Source organism: Motacilla alba, chromosome 2, assembly GCF_015832195.1.
Source record: "Motacilla alba alba isolate MOTALB_02 chromosome 2, Motacilla_alba_V1.0_pri, whole genome shotgun sequence".
NCBI classification, from domain to species: domain Eukaryota; kingdom Metazoa; phylum Chordata; class Aves; order Passeriformes; family Motacillidae; genus Motacilla; species Motacilla alba.
In genome coordinates, this window is record NC_052017.1 from 100,114,403 (window position 1) to 100,131,376 (window position 16,974).

At 39.1% G+C, this 16,974-nt stretch overlaps 1 protein-coding gene across 3 annotated transcripts in view; it reads left to right on the plus strand.

Annotated features, from left to right (window-relative positions):
• PIEZO2 (piezo type mechanosensitive ion channel component 2) overlaps positions 1 to 16,974 on the plus strand; it is a 289,028-nt gene that overhangs the window by 229,452 nt on the left and 42,602 nt on the right. For all 3 annotated transcript variants that reach the window (XM_038127336.1, XM_038127333.1, XM_038127335.1), the window contains 6 exons: positions 5,804 to 6,047; positions 7,246 to 7,342; positions 9,190 to 9,349; positions 11,101 to 11,190; positions 13,102 to 13,223; positions 14,041 to 14,112. In XM_038127336.1, coding sequence (XP_037983264.1) covers positions 5,804 to 6,047; positions 7,246 to 7,342; positions 9,190 to 9,349; positions 11,101 to 11,190; positions 13,102 to 13,223; positions 14,041 to 14,112 — 785 coding nt within the window. The remainder of the gene's footprint in view (positions 1 to 5,803; positions 6,048 to 7,245; positions 7,343 to 9,189; positions 9,350 to 11,100; positions 11,191 to 13,101; positions 13,224 to 14,040; positions 14,113 to 16,974) is intronic.

A 16,974-nucleotide genomic window follows, 5' to 3' on the forward strand; every position in this document is an offset into this window, starting at 1 on the left:
TGCCTTAACATTGCTTTCATGAAGACCTGCTCCATGATCTTCCCAAACACACAGGGAAAGCTCACGCATCCACAGTTTTACAAGTCTTCCTTCCACCCCCTTTTAAGCATAACTTCTCCTTTTTTTTTTTTTTTTTTTTGTAGTATTAGCTGCATGAATGTGTAATGGGAACATGTAGGATGGTGTCCCTAAGTATAAACAGACCTTCCTTTAGTAGGAACTATGTAATAGTTCTTGTGTTCTTCAAGATATCTTACCTTTCTTTGAGCTCTTAAGTGTCTCTTTCAATGCTTTCACTACAATATAGATTATCGAAGGCTTTAGATTACGTTATTTTTTGAGAGGTTACACTGCACATATGCAATCCTAAAAGACTAATTTTCTTCAAAGAAGCACCAGTAGATAGGCCAATAGATGACAGTACCTTACGGTGACTGAATATTTTATTAGGAGTTATAAATCTTTAAAAGAAGGACTCTCAAGCTCTGGGTAATCCACTGAAGATCTGCCTCAGAAGAAAATGTGTGTATCTGGCCTCCATCCAAGACAATTTGGAACTGAAAGGGCTTTGTCTAAAAATGTTTCTTACGCTTTTTGAGAGAAGTTTGAGAGCGGTCTAAACATTTAGTAGCATGGACAAGAACTTGGTTCAAACCATATCCAAGCAAGTGAAATTAATAATGGCATTTCTCCAAAAGTCAGTCAGAAAGAGCCAAACAGTAAGAGAAGACAACCTGGTTATGAATAAATTATGAAGCAGAAGAAAAAAAAATTTAAAAAGTATGATTGGTATTCTCTTCTGAGAAGCCTGGTGTGTATTTATTGCTGTGTAAAAGAATGGCAGCTGCAGACCAAAGCACCCTTTCTGAAGTGTCACTTTGCTTGAGAAGATACTACTTGGTCACTGTTCTAGTAGACATGGATAAAAAACTTTTAACTGCAACATAAACAATGGCAGAAGAAGAACATATTTCCAAAATGCTTCATTTTCTTCTCTCTGGAGAAATACTTGAGCTCAACATTGGTAAATACAGTCTAAGTAAGAGATTTCCTGAAATTTTCTTGTCTTTCCACCCCCAGATTTCCCAGGGGATATGTGTTTGACCCCAAAGGAGTGCACATCCAAAGGACTTTGAAACAGAAATAAGAACAAAGAATAGAAATAGGAGCTTTTAGAATGACACAGGATTTAAAGCAACCTCACTGAGGATAATCCTTTCCCACAGTCTCTAATGCTGGAAAATTCTCATTTCAGTTCCCAAGCAGTTTTCAGACATTCTCTTAGACATTTTCAGGGGAAAAAAAAAAAAAGAGCTTGGTATTGTAATCTGCTTTTTTTCCAGTTAGAAGCAGAAACAGTCATTGAACTGTCTCCTTTAATACCTGTACTCTGAGAACCATCATGAAGGGAGTCAGGTAAAGTGTCTGAAAGGCAGCTGTAATGCCAGTTTTGGAACTGTGTTCCAACTTAGGTTAGTGAGATAGGACATGCATATGAACATTACAGGCTTCCTGTCATATTTAAAGCAAATAAACATTCTGTTGCTAAAAAAAAAGTGAGCTTCAACAAATAACACAGTTGTGAATTTGCGTGTTTTTAAGGTGGATACAAGGAAGGAAGGACTTCACTGGTAAGAAAGTAATCATAAAATAATATCAGTTCCTTGGGAGGGTTTAACAAAACTAGTAGGAACTAAGACCTATGGGATCCACAACACTAGATTTGAAGAAGTCCATTGAAATAAAGGAAACTTGTTCTCAGAAGATTAGATGTTGCTATTGGCAGAGGGAAAATCAACAAAACTCCCTTCTGAAAGCTGAAATAGAGCTCCAGGGGGAGGGTTTGAAGATGGAAGCTAGGTTGGGAACATTAGCAATGTTGAGATTAGAGGGTGAAACAAGCTCTGATGCAGGGTCACACAGGCTGCTAAGAGTGTAAGAAACAGGAGATATGGAAGAAAGAAAGAAGAAATAAGTGAGGAATAGGTGAAGCTTACTGAACACATATGTATAGGGACAATATGTCATCAAGAGGAAGGCTACAGGAAGAGCCTTGGGGTTATATGAAGGTGGGTATCACACTCAAAGCAGGGGGCTGCTAGAGAAAAACAGTGAAACACATAGCAGCAGGTCCTCCAGCATGAAGAACCCTTGAGCTGCATCCATCACCAAAAAAGGCTTTCACCAGTGTGTAAGCAGAAGTGTGTTCTTCCCCTAAATTTCAAAGCAGGACATTTGGCTGAGGACAAATACCTTTCCTGAAAGGGATTATTGGCTGCAGCATCAGCCCCTCTTGGTGCCTGCAGGCAGAGGTCCAGGCATTAGGCTGGTCATAGCCAAACACATCGTGTAGCATGCCAGGAAAACAGCTACACCTAGAGCAATCTCTGCAACAGACTGAATTGTATTTCAGTTGAAAATAATTCCTGTGGAAATAAAATATTGAAACAATCATGGCAAGACAAATAAAACTTTAGAAAAGCAGATAATTTGATATAGAGAGCCATCTGAAGTTAAAATATCTTTGATGGATGTGTGGAATGAACTTCAGACTTTGTCTTCCTTGGTTTTGAGCAAATTGATATGGTAATTTTTTCCAAAATGTTATCCAGAGTATTAGTGGGTTCTACTAATGACATGGTTGGAAAATCAGTGGGTTTTGTTTTCATTAATCTTTCAGGTTTCTTCTGTGTAATTTCTCATTCAGAGGCTGTCTTGCCATAGTCAAAGCCATAGTCGGATTCTTTTGGTGCGCTGGTGTGGTGGCTAATCTTACTCAGATGTGTGACTGTGTTCTTAGCCTCCTGCTGCACCCTCCCACCTTTCTGCATTCATCACACCAGCACTGAGTGGGTTTGCAGGCCAATTAGGCAGAAAAGTATCCATTCCTTCTGTCGTCCCTCAAAGTAAATAAGCTTTTGCAAATTTTCTTCTTGAAACCATTTCAAAGAGCCAAAGCCAAAAAAGAGGCTGAAATGCAGAGCTGAAGGGATGACAAGGGGTGGGACTGTCCCCTTGGGAACCAGCTGTGCAGATTTCTAAGGTGTATTGTTAAATATCACATCCTGAGGGTGGCCTTTTGCTCCTGGTGAATGAAGGGAGATTTAAAGAACACTTAGAAAATGAGAGTTTGGTAGATTTACATGACATTAAACTAATGATCTGTGTGGTCTGCAGTGAAAGCATAAAATCACAGTATGTGCTATCCAAGTTTTAGCATTTTCTTCTGTCTGTGTAGAAGCTTTTAAACAGAAGGTAAGTAACTGAACTGTCCTCATGGATTTGTGTTAGATCTTTTTAACTGTTGGGGTGTCTTTGTCCTTCAGCCTCCCACAGTTGCATCATGATCCCAGGGCAAGGAACCGAAACTCCTCGCTTCCTAATGTTCTGGGCTTTTTGGCAGAATTTAAAGATTTACATATGAGGATGTGTCAGATGATTTGAGAGACAACACGTAGAGAACTCCCCACCAAGACATGTCTTTGTTCCTGCTCTTACAGCACTTGACCTATCCATATCAATATAAACAATTAGTGATAATTAGGGGCATGCATGACTCTATTGCTGCAACAGACATGATTTTGCATATTGTAACTGAAATAAACATGATTTCAGGAAAATTTTTATCTACCTGAAACAACTTGAGTGGTTCTCTCCATTGTGTTCAATGTAGCAACCTTTTTGGGATAGCACAGAAGTACTTTGGATGGTTGGTGATCTTCATTGTTTAGGTGTGCTTTGGCTGACTTGTTTGAACACCATTTTGTGAGATATCGACTCCAAGATGAGTTCTTGGGAGCCATTTTTATTGTTGGATTTGCTTGTAACTGCGCAGTTATAAAAGTCAGTAAAAAAGTTCAACTAAAAGTCAGTTATAAAAGTTCCATCTTTAAGGACTACATCATTCTTCACTTGACACAGTTGTAGTGCCTCCTCCCTTCTGAGAAGTTTTCCGTTACATCTGGTTTTGTTGTTTGGTTGGTTTAGAGATGCCCAAGGCTAATAAATTTAATGTATATTTTGGATATAAGAAGAAAAGGTGTACTTAATATTTTGGATGACTGCTAAAATGTAGCAAATGGCTACCAATATGGTGAAAAAATAGCTAGATTATTGTCTTCCTTTTCATATTCTCTCTAATTTCCAGGAGTTTTAATCTAAGAGTGATACCTGCTGCTGGTTATGACTCAAGCAAATGCCACATGTATATGTTGGGAAGTTTGGATTGAGACAGTCCTGGTTGTCTCTAAGAGTCAGAGTTCTTTTTTTTTTTCTTTTGAAGAGTATTAAGACATTGCTGTGTTTTGGATTAATTTGATTCTATTTTGGGCTTTTCTCAAAATATGCTGATGCATTTTGTTGGTAGCAAAGGACAAATCTTTTGAAATAGAGCAGTGTCAGGAAAGCGATCTCTTCCTAGCCATCCCACACACCAATAATTATTATTAAAGGAATATCTAACAGAATATTATTTTCTGGAGAAACAATAAGAGCACCATTTCTAGTGCACCTCAAGTTAATGAAGATCTCTTCAACTGATGCCTTCTGTATTGTCCCAGTGCGTATTGATTCTCTGTTAGTATTTTATCACCCAGAACCCAGTAACATCTCCAAAGTCACTATATTTTTAGATTTCACAGGCAGTAGTTCACAAATTTCTTGAATATTTGCAGGAAATAAACATAAAGGAGCTTTCTTTTTACCTTTCATTAAATGCCTCTCTGGTAAAATGCGTAATACAGGCCTATAAATGTAAAACTATAAATACATACTCCTAGAAAGGTCTAAGCCTGAGAACATCAAGCAGCAGGGGCCTTTTTATGTGGCTTTATACAGTGCATTTAGTTCATTACATGGTTTGGCTTAGGTATATGTGCACTCCTGTAGCTCTGTCTCCCTGCCTGGTTTCCTGACAAATGTAGTTACACAGCCTGGGTGAACAGACTCTGAAAACACAGTTAGATTTGGAATCAAAACATTATAAATGGGAGGAAACTAAGAATTAGTTGGTTTTGCAGTGTTTAGCTATATGTAGTATTTGGTATTGCCTTTGGCAGATATGCTTGTTTGAAAGCTCACGGAGTCAATATTAAGTCAACATTTTAAGGAATCTGAAGACACCAAATTGTTTCTCTTTCCCACTGTGGGCCAGGCTGATTTCAGATAGCTGTCTCAGAGCTTCCTGGAAAACATTTCAGTAAATTCTGTCACATTTCTCTACTGTAGAAACCTTTTGCCCCTCAAAACTTTTGCATTTGATCTCCATTAGAGAAAGATATTTTTAGCAACTGTTTATGCAAACTAGTCTTTTGACCAAGCTGAATTCCCTAGAAGTCATCAATAAATATGGAATTGTTTCCAGTGGTGTACTGTAGTTGGCTTTTTAAAATAGATTTGCTATACTATTTCTCAGACTTCTTGAAAGATGATCTCAGACAGCCTTTAGATCTCACATATGGCATGGCAGATAATATCCCTCTCCCGTGAATTTTGGTGGAAACGGGTTTTCCTCCCTTCCATGGTACAAGGCTTGATCCTGCTGCAAGCACGGCGCCCTGACCAGGTGTAGCAAGGTGCTTGTGCACGGTGGGGAGCTGGAGTGAAATGTATGAGCCGCGCAGACCTGTGCATGAACCAAACCCCCTGACTGTGGTGTTAGTGGTGAGTGCCTGCACAAATATTGAAGTGTGAGAATGCCCAGAAGACCTTGGGCACAAGTGTCAGCCAGTAGTGCAGAAAGAGGAAAGACAGCATTGCCCTCAAAAAAAAAAAAGTTAACTTTTTCTTCTTATTTTACTTCTAGGTCCTACTTAGACATGTATAAGGTGATAATATTTAGTTACCTCTTCTGGTTTGTGCTTACCATAATCTTCATCACGGGAACCACAAGGATCAGCATATTCTGTATGGGCTACTTGGTAGCCTGCTTCTATTTCCTTCTCTTTGGTGGAGACCTGTTGCTGAAGCCCATCAGGAGCATTCTGCGTTACTGGGACTGGCTGATTGCCTACAACGTCTTCGTGATCACCATGAAGAACATTCTGTCGGTAGGGAGCTGATGCCTTTCCTCTGCCCTCAGCACTTCTGTTTCATTGGAAGTGTGCACAGTGTGTTGAGCAGTCACTAAAAATCCTTTTTTGGCACCACAGCCTTCTGCAAGCACAAAGCAGTCTCCATTTCAAGTCATCATTGCTAGGGAATGGCAGTGCATATCCATCATAGGGAAATGTGGGCCCATGTGCTCAGCTGGGCTCTGTAAAAGCTCACAAGCTACTTTCAAAGGGCCAGGTTCTGGTTTCTTTGCCTAATGAAGTCTCTGCTTAGAAGTCACATGGAAAGCAGAGTGAAAAATGAGTAAGAAGTGCAAAATTACTCATTCTGTTGATAAGTAGTGCACATTTAATTGGACAATTTGTTTAAATAAAGAATTTTCAAACTAGTACGAGATGCAGTTGTGTGATGTCATGTAATTAGTGAAGTTGACTACAAAGTTACAAACTCCATTCCTGTTTCCTTTAGAACTAGTGTGAAATTCAGGTGGAAACAGATGTATTTGATAATTAAATGTCAAATTCTTCTGCATAATATGAAAGACTTTTCTTGCATTAATTAACTCTTTTATATGTATTCTTGCAGTGGTACTGACAGGTGATTAAGACAAGGCAGTAATTTCAATCTTTTTGAAAGATAAATTTAGATTTATTCCTGGCAGTTACTTTTTATCTTTGAGCAGTTTTAGTGCTGGACTGCAAAGAACAGACATTTTTCTTTTTGCATTTATTTAAGTCACTACGCTGAAATAAAATTGATTTATGGGTGGTTTGAATTTGCAAATGTTCTAAATGCTTACATATGTGCTTCATTTTATGCTTGGGAATTCAGTGGAGCTACATGTGTCTTAAACTTGTCCTCGTATGTTTGCAAGATTAAGTCAGTGATTTATAAAAGTTGCTTAGTTGTTGCATTGCATCCTATGCCAGATGTGTCCCTTTCTGTACAAAAACGCAAACGCAAATGCCACATACCTCCTGTCTCATTAGTAATCAAAAAAAAAAAAAAAAATCTGTCTAAGACTATGTTGTGTGTCACTGGTAAAGCCACTCTTTCTTCCAAGCTCTTTTAGTAATGAAAATATTTTGACTACCTTTGGTTGTATTATTTCTCCCGTAATGTAAAAAGATGCAATTTTTCTTATCCTTATTACTGCTATGTCTTGTTATATGAAACTGCCCTTTTACTTTGCAGATAGGAGCATGTGGCTACATTGAATCATTAATTGAGAAGAGTTGCTGGGTGATTCAGGCATTTAGCCTGGCTTGTACAGTTAAAGGCTACCATATTCGTAAGTACAGCTTATTTTTATCCATAATTTCCTATAAATAAAGAATCACCTTAAAATCTTCTACCATAATTAAGTTGTGCCTTCCCTTGATATATTACCTTTTGAAAAATCTTGGACCTATATTGGTTAACAACACAGAATGTTGCAAACATTTCACAGAAACAAGGGGTGCACATATACAGAGAAAACTGCCACCATGCCCATACATCCACCCACAGCCAGCATTTGCTGTAAATGAACAATTCACAGATATTGGTACTTAGTGCATTTTCCCATATATGCAGGTGATGTGATGCTCTGGTTTACTGTACATCTTGAGCTAAAAGGTCATGTGATGCTCTGGTTTACTGTACATCTTGAGCTAAAAGGTCAGCTCACCATCACTGCATGGACAGGGCACCTTTTCCCAGCTGCACTCCCCGTGTGCAGTGTGGGCTCCCACTCCTCCCTGTGTAACCAGGGTTCAGTAGTTCAACGGGTAAACCACTTCAGCTCACTGAAATGGCACGAAAGTGGTAATTTTTCTGCCTGTATAGAGAGTTTAGGCAATTTTTTTCCTTGTGACTATTCTCTTGTGGTGGTAAAAGGCATGGAGTGGATAATGTCTGTGGATGGAGGTGAGAGAAGGGATGAATGAAGTATGGAGAGCAAAACCCTTCACATCTCAGTGAGCTATTAATTTGTCTCCACTTTGTCCTGACACTCTGGATTAACAGTTTGAAAAACACTTGCAGGTTTTTTATGGTTTTTTGGGTTTGGTTTGGTTTTTTCCTGAATTTAAAGAGCTGTTTCAGCCTAGTGAGTCTGCAGCAAAATTCTGAATTCCTGTCATCATGATTGATCCTAATAGATAAGTGTGGAATAGGGGAAAAGAAAGTAAATATGAAGACACAAATTCACAGAATGAAAAGTGCCCAGGAATTCTTGTGTTATCCAAAACATTTTGGGCAGCAACAGAAACTTAGGCACAGGTTTTCAAACCCCCAGGGTTGGGGCACAGCAGGCTTTGAAGCTCTTGGAGTTTGACCTTCCAGAGCTATTAGATTGGCTTGCTTGCTTGAAAAGCCAGCTTCGAGCCAGAGCCTGTCCCTGGAGTCCTTCTAGTGCCTTCTATAGGGCAGCATAGGCCATGGAGTTTATAGTCCAGCTCCACAAAACCCAGTTTTAATTTTTTAATATACCCAAGGGAACTGTCTTACAGAGAATAAAGAAAGAAAGAAATAGCCCAAGCCAAAATCTAGGGGTAGGAGGAATGGGATTTCCTCTCTGCCTCTCTCCTCCTACCCCAAAGGAAGAAGTTTTGTGGTTTCAAATATTTCTTCTCTTATGCAATGGAAAAGAGCATTGAACTGAGTTGTGGAGAGGAGAAAAATAAAAATATTAGGTGGTGGCAGTCAAAAAGTCATTTTGACAAAAAATAAACTACTTATTTCTCCTGTTGATAGTGTTCTTAATTAAAAAATGAGGGAAAAAGTCACTTTGAAGAGAATAGGACAAAAAATTGATATATGCCGTTTTAGGAAACACTGAAATCTAATAATTCAGTGTGACAAAAATATGACTTTTCCATTCTTTGTTTTCAAGTACTTACTAAAGTAGGGTGAATTTATATGCAAATGATTCACTTCTGATATATTCTTACTTGTGGGACAGTGGCACATGGGACATCACATTGTTGGAAGCTTTTCAATTTGTTGTGAAAGAAATTATGGTACACCTCAAATGGAAATGCATGACAATTTTCTTTAGGAAAATCTAAAATAATTAAAATAATTTTAAAGGCTAGGATTCTTTAATTCATTAAACATTATGAAAGAATTCTTAACACTGATGGTGTCTTTTTCCAGCAACGAGCAATGTAGATTGTAAACTGCCCAGTGGTGAAGCAGGAATCATTTGGGACAGTATATGTTTTGCTTTCCTGTTGCTGCAAAGAAGAGTCTTCATGAGTTACTACTTCCTTCATGTGGTTGCAGATATAAAAGCTTCTCAGATATTAGCATCAAGGTAACAGAAAATTTAAAAGAAAATAAATTAAACAGCTCAAATCTCTTATGGTGGCAGTACTTCGTTTTTACAACAGGTAGTACCAAAACGGTCCTTTAACATTGATTTAAATAATCCATGCTAAACTCATAATTGCACAGCCAGCTTTGACACAAGAAAACAAATTAATTAAGAATCTAATACAAATTAAACAATTCTTTCTACCAAATACCATCTGCTGCTCCTATTAAAAGCTCTGAAAGCGTGTTGCAGCATTCTCTCAACAACGATATGCATAAGAGAGAATGCTAGAATTTCTAAGTCTTGGAAAGAAAATATTCTACTGTCAGAGCTTGTTTGAGACAATTGTCCTTAGAAATCCCATCTCAAGAAGGAGAGAGGAGCAGGAAGACAGGAAAGTTCTTATGTCTGGCTCGGGAAGAAAAGGGAGAACTTTTGGGAATTGTCACATCACTGAACACTGACTAGGTTTGGCAAGGAAGTGTTAAACTCATTGGCCTGTTACACCACAAGCATTAACTCATAGCCATCACTAGCACAAACATTCTTCTGGTTTATGATATGAAGGCAGATGAGGAATGAAATACTGGTTTTAATTTCCATAAGGTTTCCAAAAAACTGTTTATTAATATTGGAATAAATGTATTGTGGCTTTTTTTTTACCTCAAAAGACATACAGACATTGATTTCTGACTGTATTTCGGGAAAAATTTGGCTTGTATGTAATGAAATTAGATAGTTTTTATCTTCCTCTTCCAGGAATCATTTTAAGGGGATGTGTTTAGCTCCCTATAATAAATAAAATTCAGCACTGTACAGAGGGCTACCAAAAGACCTACACCTCCACCCCACATTGCATTAGGCTTTTGTTCTAGAGTGAACTTCAGTGCTGATGTCCAATTATGCTGGATATGGCCTTTTTGTACCTTTTTTGGTGTGCTGGGTTCACAGTGAAACCATCATAAAGCAAAATCAGGAGTATCAAAATACGTCCTATGTAGGGAAATGTACATCTGGAATGAAAGAGTGGACTTGTAAAATTATAGCTTTTCTTACTTAATTCCTGACAAAATTAAGGTTTTAGATACAGGCTACTTCTTTGAGAGAGACTTTAAGATTCTTTTAAGACCCTTAAGTGTTCATGTGTAAATTAGGAAGAATGGTCATAACATTCAAATCAATGAACTGATTACATTTCTAATGTAATGGGGTGGAAATTCTTTTGGCACACCAGAAACTTGCTCAAGGGTTTGTTATTGTCAGATTGAAAGGACCATAGTTATCAGCGAGTAAAAGTGAAGCTGAATCTATGCTCACCATGGCCCTGGATAAAGCTGGACCTTGCTCACAACTTGCAGGAGGACTGAGGCAGGGGATTGAGGTGATTATAATGCTGAATGACTATAAAGAAATCCTGAGGGTGTGCAAGAAATCCTTCCCCAGCCTTGAACCTACTTGTGTTCTGTGTTTTGAGGACTGGAAACTGAATTTCTTGAGCAGCTGCTAGAGGAGCATACAGGCTGAGTAGGGTTGAAATATTTGGCCCCAGATCTTGAAAGGATTTTCTGTAAAGATGTTACTATTTTAGAGCAATTGATTGTTTCTTTCAATGGATTAATTTTATTTGATGCAGATAAGGTCATATATGGAGGGAACATAGAATTCTCTGTGATTATTTGCCATAAGGAAAACTTAGAAACATTTAACATGCCCTCTCCTTTTTCTTTTCCTCTGTCCCATTTCTGGTGTAGGGGTGCTGAGCTTTTTCAGGCTACAATTGTCAAGGCTGTAAAGGCAAGAATTGAAGAGGAAAAAAAGTCAATGGATCAACTGAAAAGACAGTATGTATTTAATGCATATATATATATATGCATATTTCTATGCATATGTGTATACATATTTAACTGATTGCTGGTATATATCTAGCACTTACTTTGATAGAAATACTGGCTTCTGGTGTTTATCCAGCACTTTCTTTTATAGAAATGCTTTACCATTATTAGAAATTTGTTCTGTATATCTGTTATCTGTATTCCTGGAAAATTTTGTTGCATGACTGCTCTTCCTGTTTTATTTGTGGTTCCTCCTGTGGTGTTTAAGTGCAAAATACATGTTTACCTTCACTGAAAATATTTGCATTCAGTTCAAGGGGCCTTGAGATCCTTTCTCTTTATACAGCCCATAAGTCACTTTGGTTTCTCTTGCATGCAGCCACTATGCTTCTTTGGTAACTGCAGAAAGTTTAAAAAAAAAAGTTTCAAAGCTCCTTCAACACAATGCATGGAAAGCCCTAACTGCTTCCTAACCAAGTGTCAAAGCCCACTCAAAACAGCTTCTTCCACACTGCATAATGGTAGAATCATAGGAACATTGCAGGGACTGTATTTTCTACCTGTATAGAATCACATAGTCATAGAATTGTTTGAGTTGGAGGGGAAAATCTAAAGGTGACCCTAGTTCAACCCTCCTGTAATGAGCAGGGACGTCTTCAAAGAGATCAATTTGCTCAGAGCCCCCTCCAGCCTGACCTTGAATGTGTCTGGGGATGGAGCATCCACCACCTCTCTGGGAAACCTGCTCCAGGTTTTACCACCCCATTGTAAAAGCTTTTTTCTTATGGCCAATCTAGAGCAATCCTCCTTCAGTTTAAAACCATCGCCCCTTGTCCTCACAACAGACCCTGCAAAAATGTTTGGCCCCATCTTTCCTATAAGCTCTCTCCAAGTACTGAATGGCTGCAATAAGATCTCTCCAGAGCCTTTTCTTCAGGCTGAACAACCCTAATTGTCTCAACCTTTCCTTGTAGGAGAGGTGCTTCATCTTCTAATCACCTTTCTGGGCCTCCTCTGGACTCTCTCAACAGGTCCCTGTCCTTCCAGTGCTGGGCACCCCAGAGCTGGATGCAGCACTGTGGGTGGGGTCTCATGAGGGCAGAGGGGCAGAATCCCCTCCCTCACCCTCCTGCCTACCCTGGTTTGGATTCAGCCTGGCACACAGCTGGGTTCCCAGGCTGGGAGTGCCCACTGAGGCTCATGTCCAGCCTCTCATCCGGCAGCACCCCCAAGTAATCCTCAGCAGGGCTGCTCTCAACCAGTTCATTCCCCAGCCTGTGTTGATATCAGGAGTTGCCCTGACCCAGGTGCAGCACCTTGAATTTGGTCTTACTCAACTTCATGAGGTTCCTGTACAGCAGCTTCTTGAGCTTGTCCGGATGCCTGCAAAATGCATCCCATCCTTCAGCTGTGCCAACAGCACCACACAGCTGGGTGTCATCTGCAAACTTGCTGAAGGTACACTTGTTCCCACTTCATCCCCAGACAGTAAAAATAGCTGGATCCCCAAGGGACACCATTTGTCACTGGTGTCCATTGAGACAAATGATCTTAAAGGGTGAAGATGTAGTACAAGCAGTGCAGGAACAACCAAATCCCTGGTTCAGAGTGGCAAGTTTCAGGAAAAGAAATTTTAAATGATAATAAGATAGTTGAGTGGGAGAAAGTAAAGCAGTCATGATAGCAGGAAACCCAGCTCTCACTGACCAACAGAGTGAACATCTATGCTTGGTCCTCCCAGCCAGCCCCTTCAGAGCAATATATCTCCTTCTAATGATAGGGCAGGACTAATGACAGTGTGGAATATTTCCCTTAGAAGTGTTGCAGAGTGTATGTGTGTGTGTGTGTGTGCATGTGTTCAATGCTTGTTTTCCAGGGTGGGTGAAGGTGTAAATCTAATCGGATTCTCCCTTTTGCTAGAATGGATCGCATCAAAGCCAGGCAGCAAAAATACAAGAAGGGTAAAGAGAGGATGCTGAGCATGAACCAGGAGTCCTCAGAGGGGCCAGAGATTCGGAAGGTTTCTGAAGAAGATGATGAAGGTACCATTAGCTACTCCTGTACCATATTTGCATAAGGATCTGATAGACCTGCTAGTTGGACAAGTGATAAATTTTTCTTGAAAACTACCAGCATGTAACAACATTGTTAGCTGAGTATCAGTTTCAGGCTCAATTCTGTAAAAAAAAAAAAAAAAAAATCTGTGTTATGTACTGTAACTAGGTTTAGAGAATGGTTTGCTTTGAGGATACTTTTGGTTAACTTCAGGCTGTTTGCAAAGACCTGAAAAGAGTCAGAGGTTTGTTTTGGTAAAAGTCATTATCTATAAACCACAGTTTTACAAATAGATAGCACCAACATTTTTCCAGCAATGTTTTCTGGATGCTGTTCTGGAATTTTTTCAGTCACTGAAATGTTTGTGTGGTTTTAAATGTTATTTAAAATCATGGGCACAGATAAAATCATACTTATCTAGTGCCACATTTCCAGCATTGACCTGGGATCAGCACTTACTGGATTTAAAAATTTTTGGAGCCTGAAATGTTACGGGATTTGAGAGGAGGGAATTTTTTTCCTCTTTAAATTACAGTCAGCTGTGACAGTATGTTTTAAAACACAAAACCCAACTTTTTAGCTGTTTTAGAGTGGAATGGTGTTTTAACTACTGCATAAATCAGAGTACTTCTGCTTAGGGGTCATGGTTTTGAATTATTTTAATATAAAAAGTACTCAGTAGACCTGACATCTGATGTGCTCATGAAATTTTAGGTCTTTTGAGAGAAATTAAAAATTATTAATCAGTGTAAGAAATATGTTTCTCATTTTGTAAAATTAATATTTGAACATATTTTATTTTAGGAGATGCAGACAAAGAGAAAGCCAAGGGCAAAAAAAAGCTGTGGTGGCGGCCTTGGGTTGATCATGCTTCCAGTAGGTTTTCTCAATCCTCTTACAAATATGTGGATTTAACCCTTATATCCTTGACCAGAATGAAGGCATTCCCATAGCCTGTTTGTTTTATGCCTGATTTTGTGATTGTGACTTGATAGAAGGCTTGGGTTTTTTTTTCAAAAAGTGATTTCTACTTTCCAATCTTCAAAGAATTTACCTATATTTTGAACTTCTTTGTGTAGGAAGCATAGTTATCTCATGATACTTTGAGCATTCTTAGAAAAACATCAAATCAGATAAACATGTGCTGAAAACAATCTGTCTTGGCCTCAAAGGTTGCAACTCCCTGATACTGTAGAGCTCAATGTATTTAACAATGTGAATGTGAAAGTTTGCCAATGCATTCTAAGATTAGTCATAACTTCTTTTTCATAAACACATATCATACATGTTTTTTTATGGTTCATCAGTCATTCTAGTATCAACTGTTGAAATCTGAGCACCACACTAAGGCAGGAAGACTACTCCCAGAACTAGGCTGTGTAGAGCTCAGCTCCACCTCGCTGATGACACTTTAATGTTGATGCCTGTTGCTTTGGTATTTCCATCTTTTTATGTTTACCTGAGACCAAAAATATGTCTAGCCTTGTGCACAAGAAGTTATTAGCATGTGTCACTCATATAATCGATGCATTATGATGTTTTAATTTTTTTGTAGCCCAGCCCAGTCATATGATAGAGTTCTTTGCTACATTATGGCTTTGGTAGAGCAGGAAAGCTGAGTAGGCTGCAATCTCAAATCAGATGTCCTTCAGTTGGATGTTTGTTGAGTGAAATCAGACATGAACTGTTTAGTAACCTCTGCAGATGTGAAAAAAAAAAAACAACAACTTAAATGTAGGCCACTGATCAGACTTAAATCATAGAAACACAGGATCACAGAACGTGGTGAGTTGGAAGGGACCCATCAGGATTATCCAGTCCAGCTCCTGACCCTGCACAGGACCATCCCCAAGAGTCACACCATGTCCTGAGAGCACTGTCCAAACACTTCTTGAGCTCTGCCAGGCTGGTGCTGGGGCCACTTCCCTGGGGAGCCTGTTCCAGTGCCCAACCACTCTCTGGGTGAAAAACTTCCTCCAACCTAATATCCAACCTGATATCCAACTTAAACCCCCCCCTCCCAATTCAGCTTCATTCCATTAAAAATACAAATGTCTATATTGTGTTTGGTCATTTAATTTAAGAGCCACTCCAAGTCATAATTTTACACATTTACATACTGCTTCATTTACCTTTGTGTATTTATTTATAAATTCAGCAGCCATATATTTGCCAGCAGTATTTACCAGAACATGGGCTCTTTATTTCTATCAAGTCACAAGTAAACTGTGCCTCTATTTTTGTTTTTCTAAAGGGCACACTGCCACTTTAGAGAGACCTATCCTTTTCAAAAGCCTTATGAAAATAAAATTCTTGTCCCGTAATTTCATTGGAACAACAATGAAAAAAAAAACAAAAACCCAAACTGTAATTTGTGAGTTTTTTTCTATAGAATTTCAAGCTATCATGACTTTGAAGGAATGGGATATGGTCTCTTGTTCATTCACCACTGGTTTTGTAGTAAGAAGTATTGCACAGAGAGATATTGACTTTGGCTTTTACTTATTTCATCCTCATTATTTAATGTTCTTAGGTGGCAAGTTGCTTTTCGGTGTTTAAATATCGAGCATTCTTGAAATTATTTACAGCAATAATGCAAAACCTTGTGGGAAACATCACAGAACCTGCAGTTTCCTGCCTCATGGCTTGCATCCACACCCAGTGAAACATGGCATTGACAGTAGGTGTTTGCAGGCATGCAGACTGGGAACAGACTGATATTCCCCACTCATTCTTTTTGGAACACCACTGTAACTGCAGCATTCAGCACCATTCTTCATCTCAGTAAATGGGTTTGTGGGTGTATATATGCAAACATTGAAGTCACTCAAGCTTGAAGTTTTTAATTTAGATTTTTATTGTTATTTTTATATCACTTGCTATAATTTTGTTGTGCAGAAAGAGACCTCATTTTGTATATTGTAGCAATTAAAACAGTCATGAATTTGGGTCTGAGTAGAACAGATAAAAATATCAGTGAGGATTTCCTCACTGACAGTCACTCACTATCTCCCTTGTAGGGTGGTGTGGTTCCTCCTGGGCTTGTGGATTATTTTTGAAGTCCCACAAAGATCAGCAGGAGTTAGGACCACATGCTTAGATTCTCCTTGGTCACACAGTTGTGTCTGATGCAGTGCAAAAGATGATGACTGCAGGTGTCCTGGGGAGCTCTTTCCCCCCAGGCACAAACAGATGATGGGATCATGCTTTCTTCTGCATCCTCCATCCCATCCCACGAAAAGCCTGTACATCCATTTTCTCTGTAGGAGGAAACCACATTTTGCAGTACAAGAGGGGTCTCCCAAGTCCAGCCTGGCCATGAATTGTGTTACTAGTGGAACTTGGTCTCTTCAGGAAGCCTTGTAGGTGACTGACACGCCACTTGCTCCATTTTGATGTGTGCAAGAATGCATTATTGCTATTCAATCATACCTCTCTCTTGAGCTGTAAAAGGGATGTAACTGCTACATTGGAGTGCCCCCTCAGATATGCTTTAACCTAAAAATTTTGTTAGGGAGATCAATGTAGTTTTATTTGCTTCCAGATCAGGCATTCCAAGTCTGACTGAGTGCTGCTCTGAGCCTTTACAAAGCTGTAGTGCCACAGAGGTTTTCCCTAAGGTCAGACCTTACCCAGCTGATCTGCATTGACAATTTCTGTTGCTGACTACAAGATACCATTTTATGAAAGAGAACTGCAGACTACTGGCTCTTAAAATGCTTTCATCTCTTCAATGCA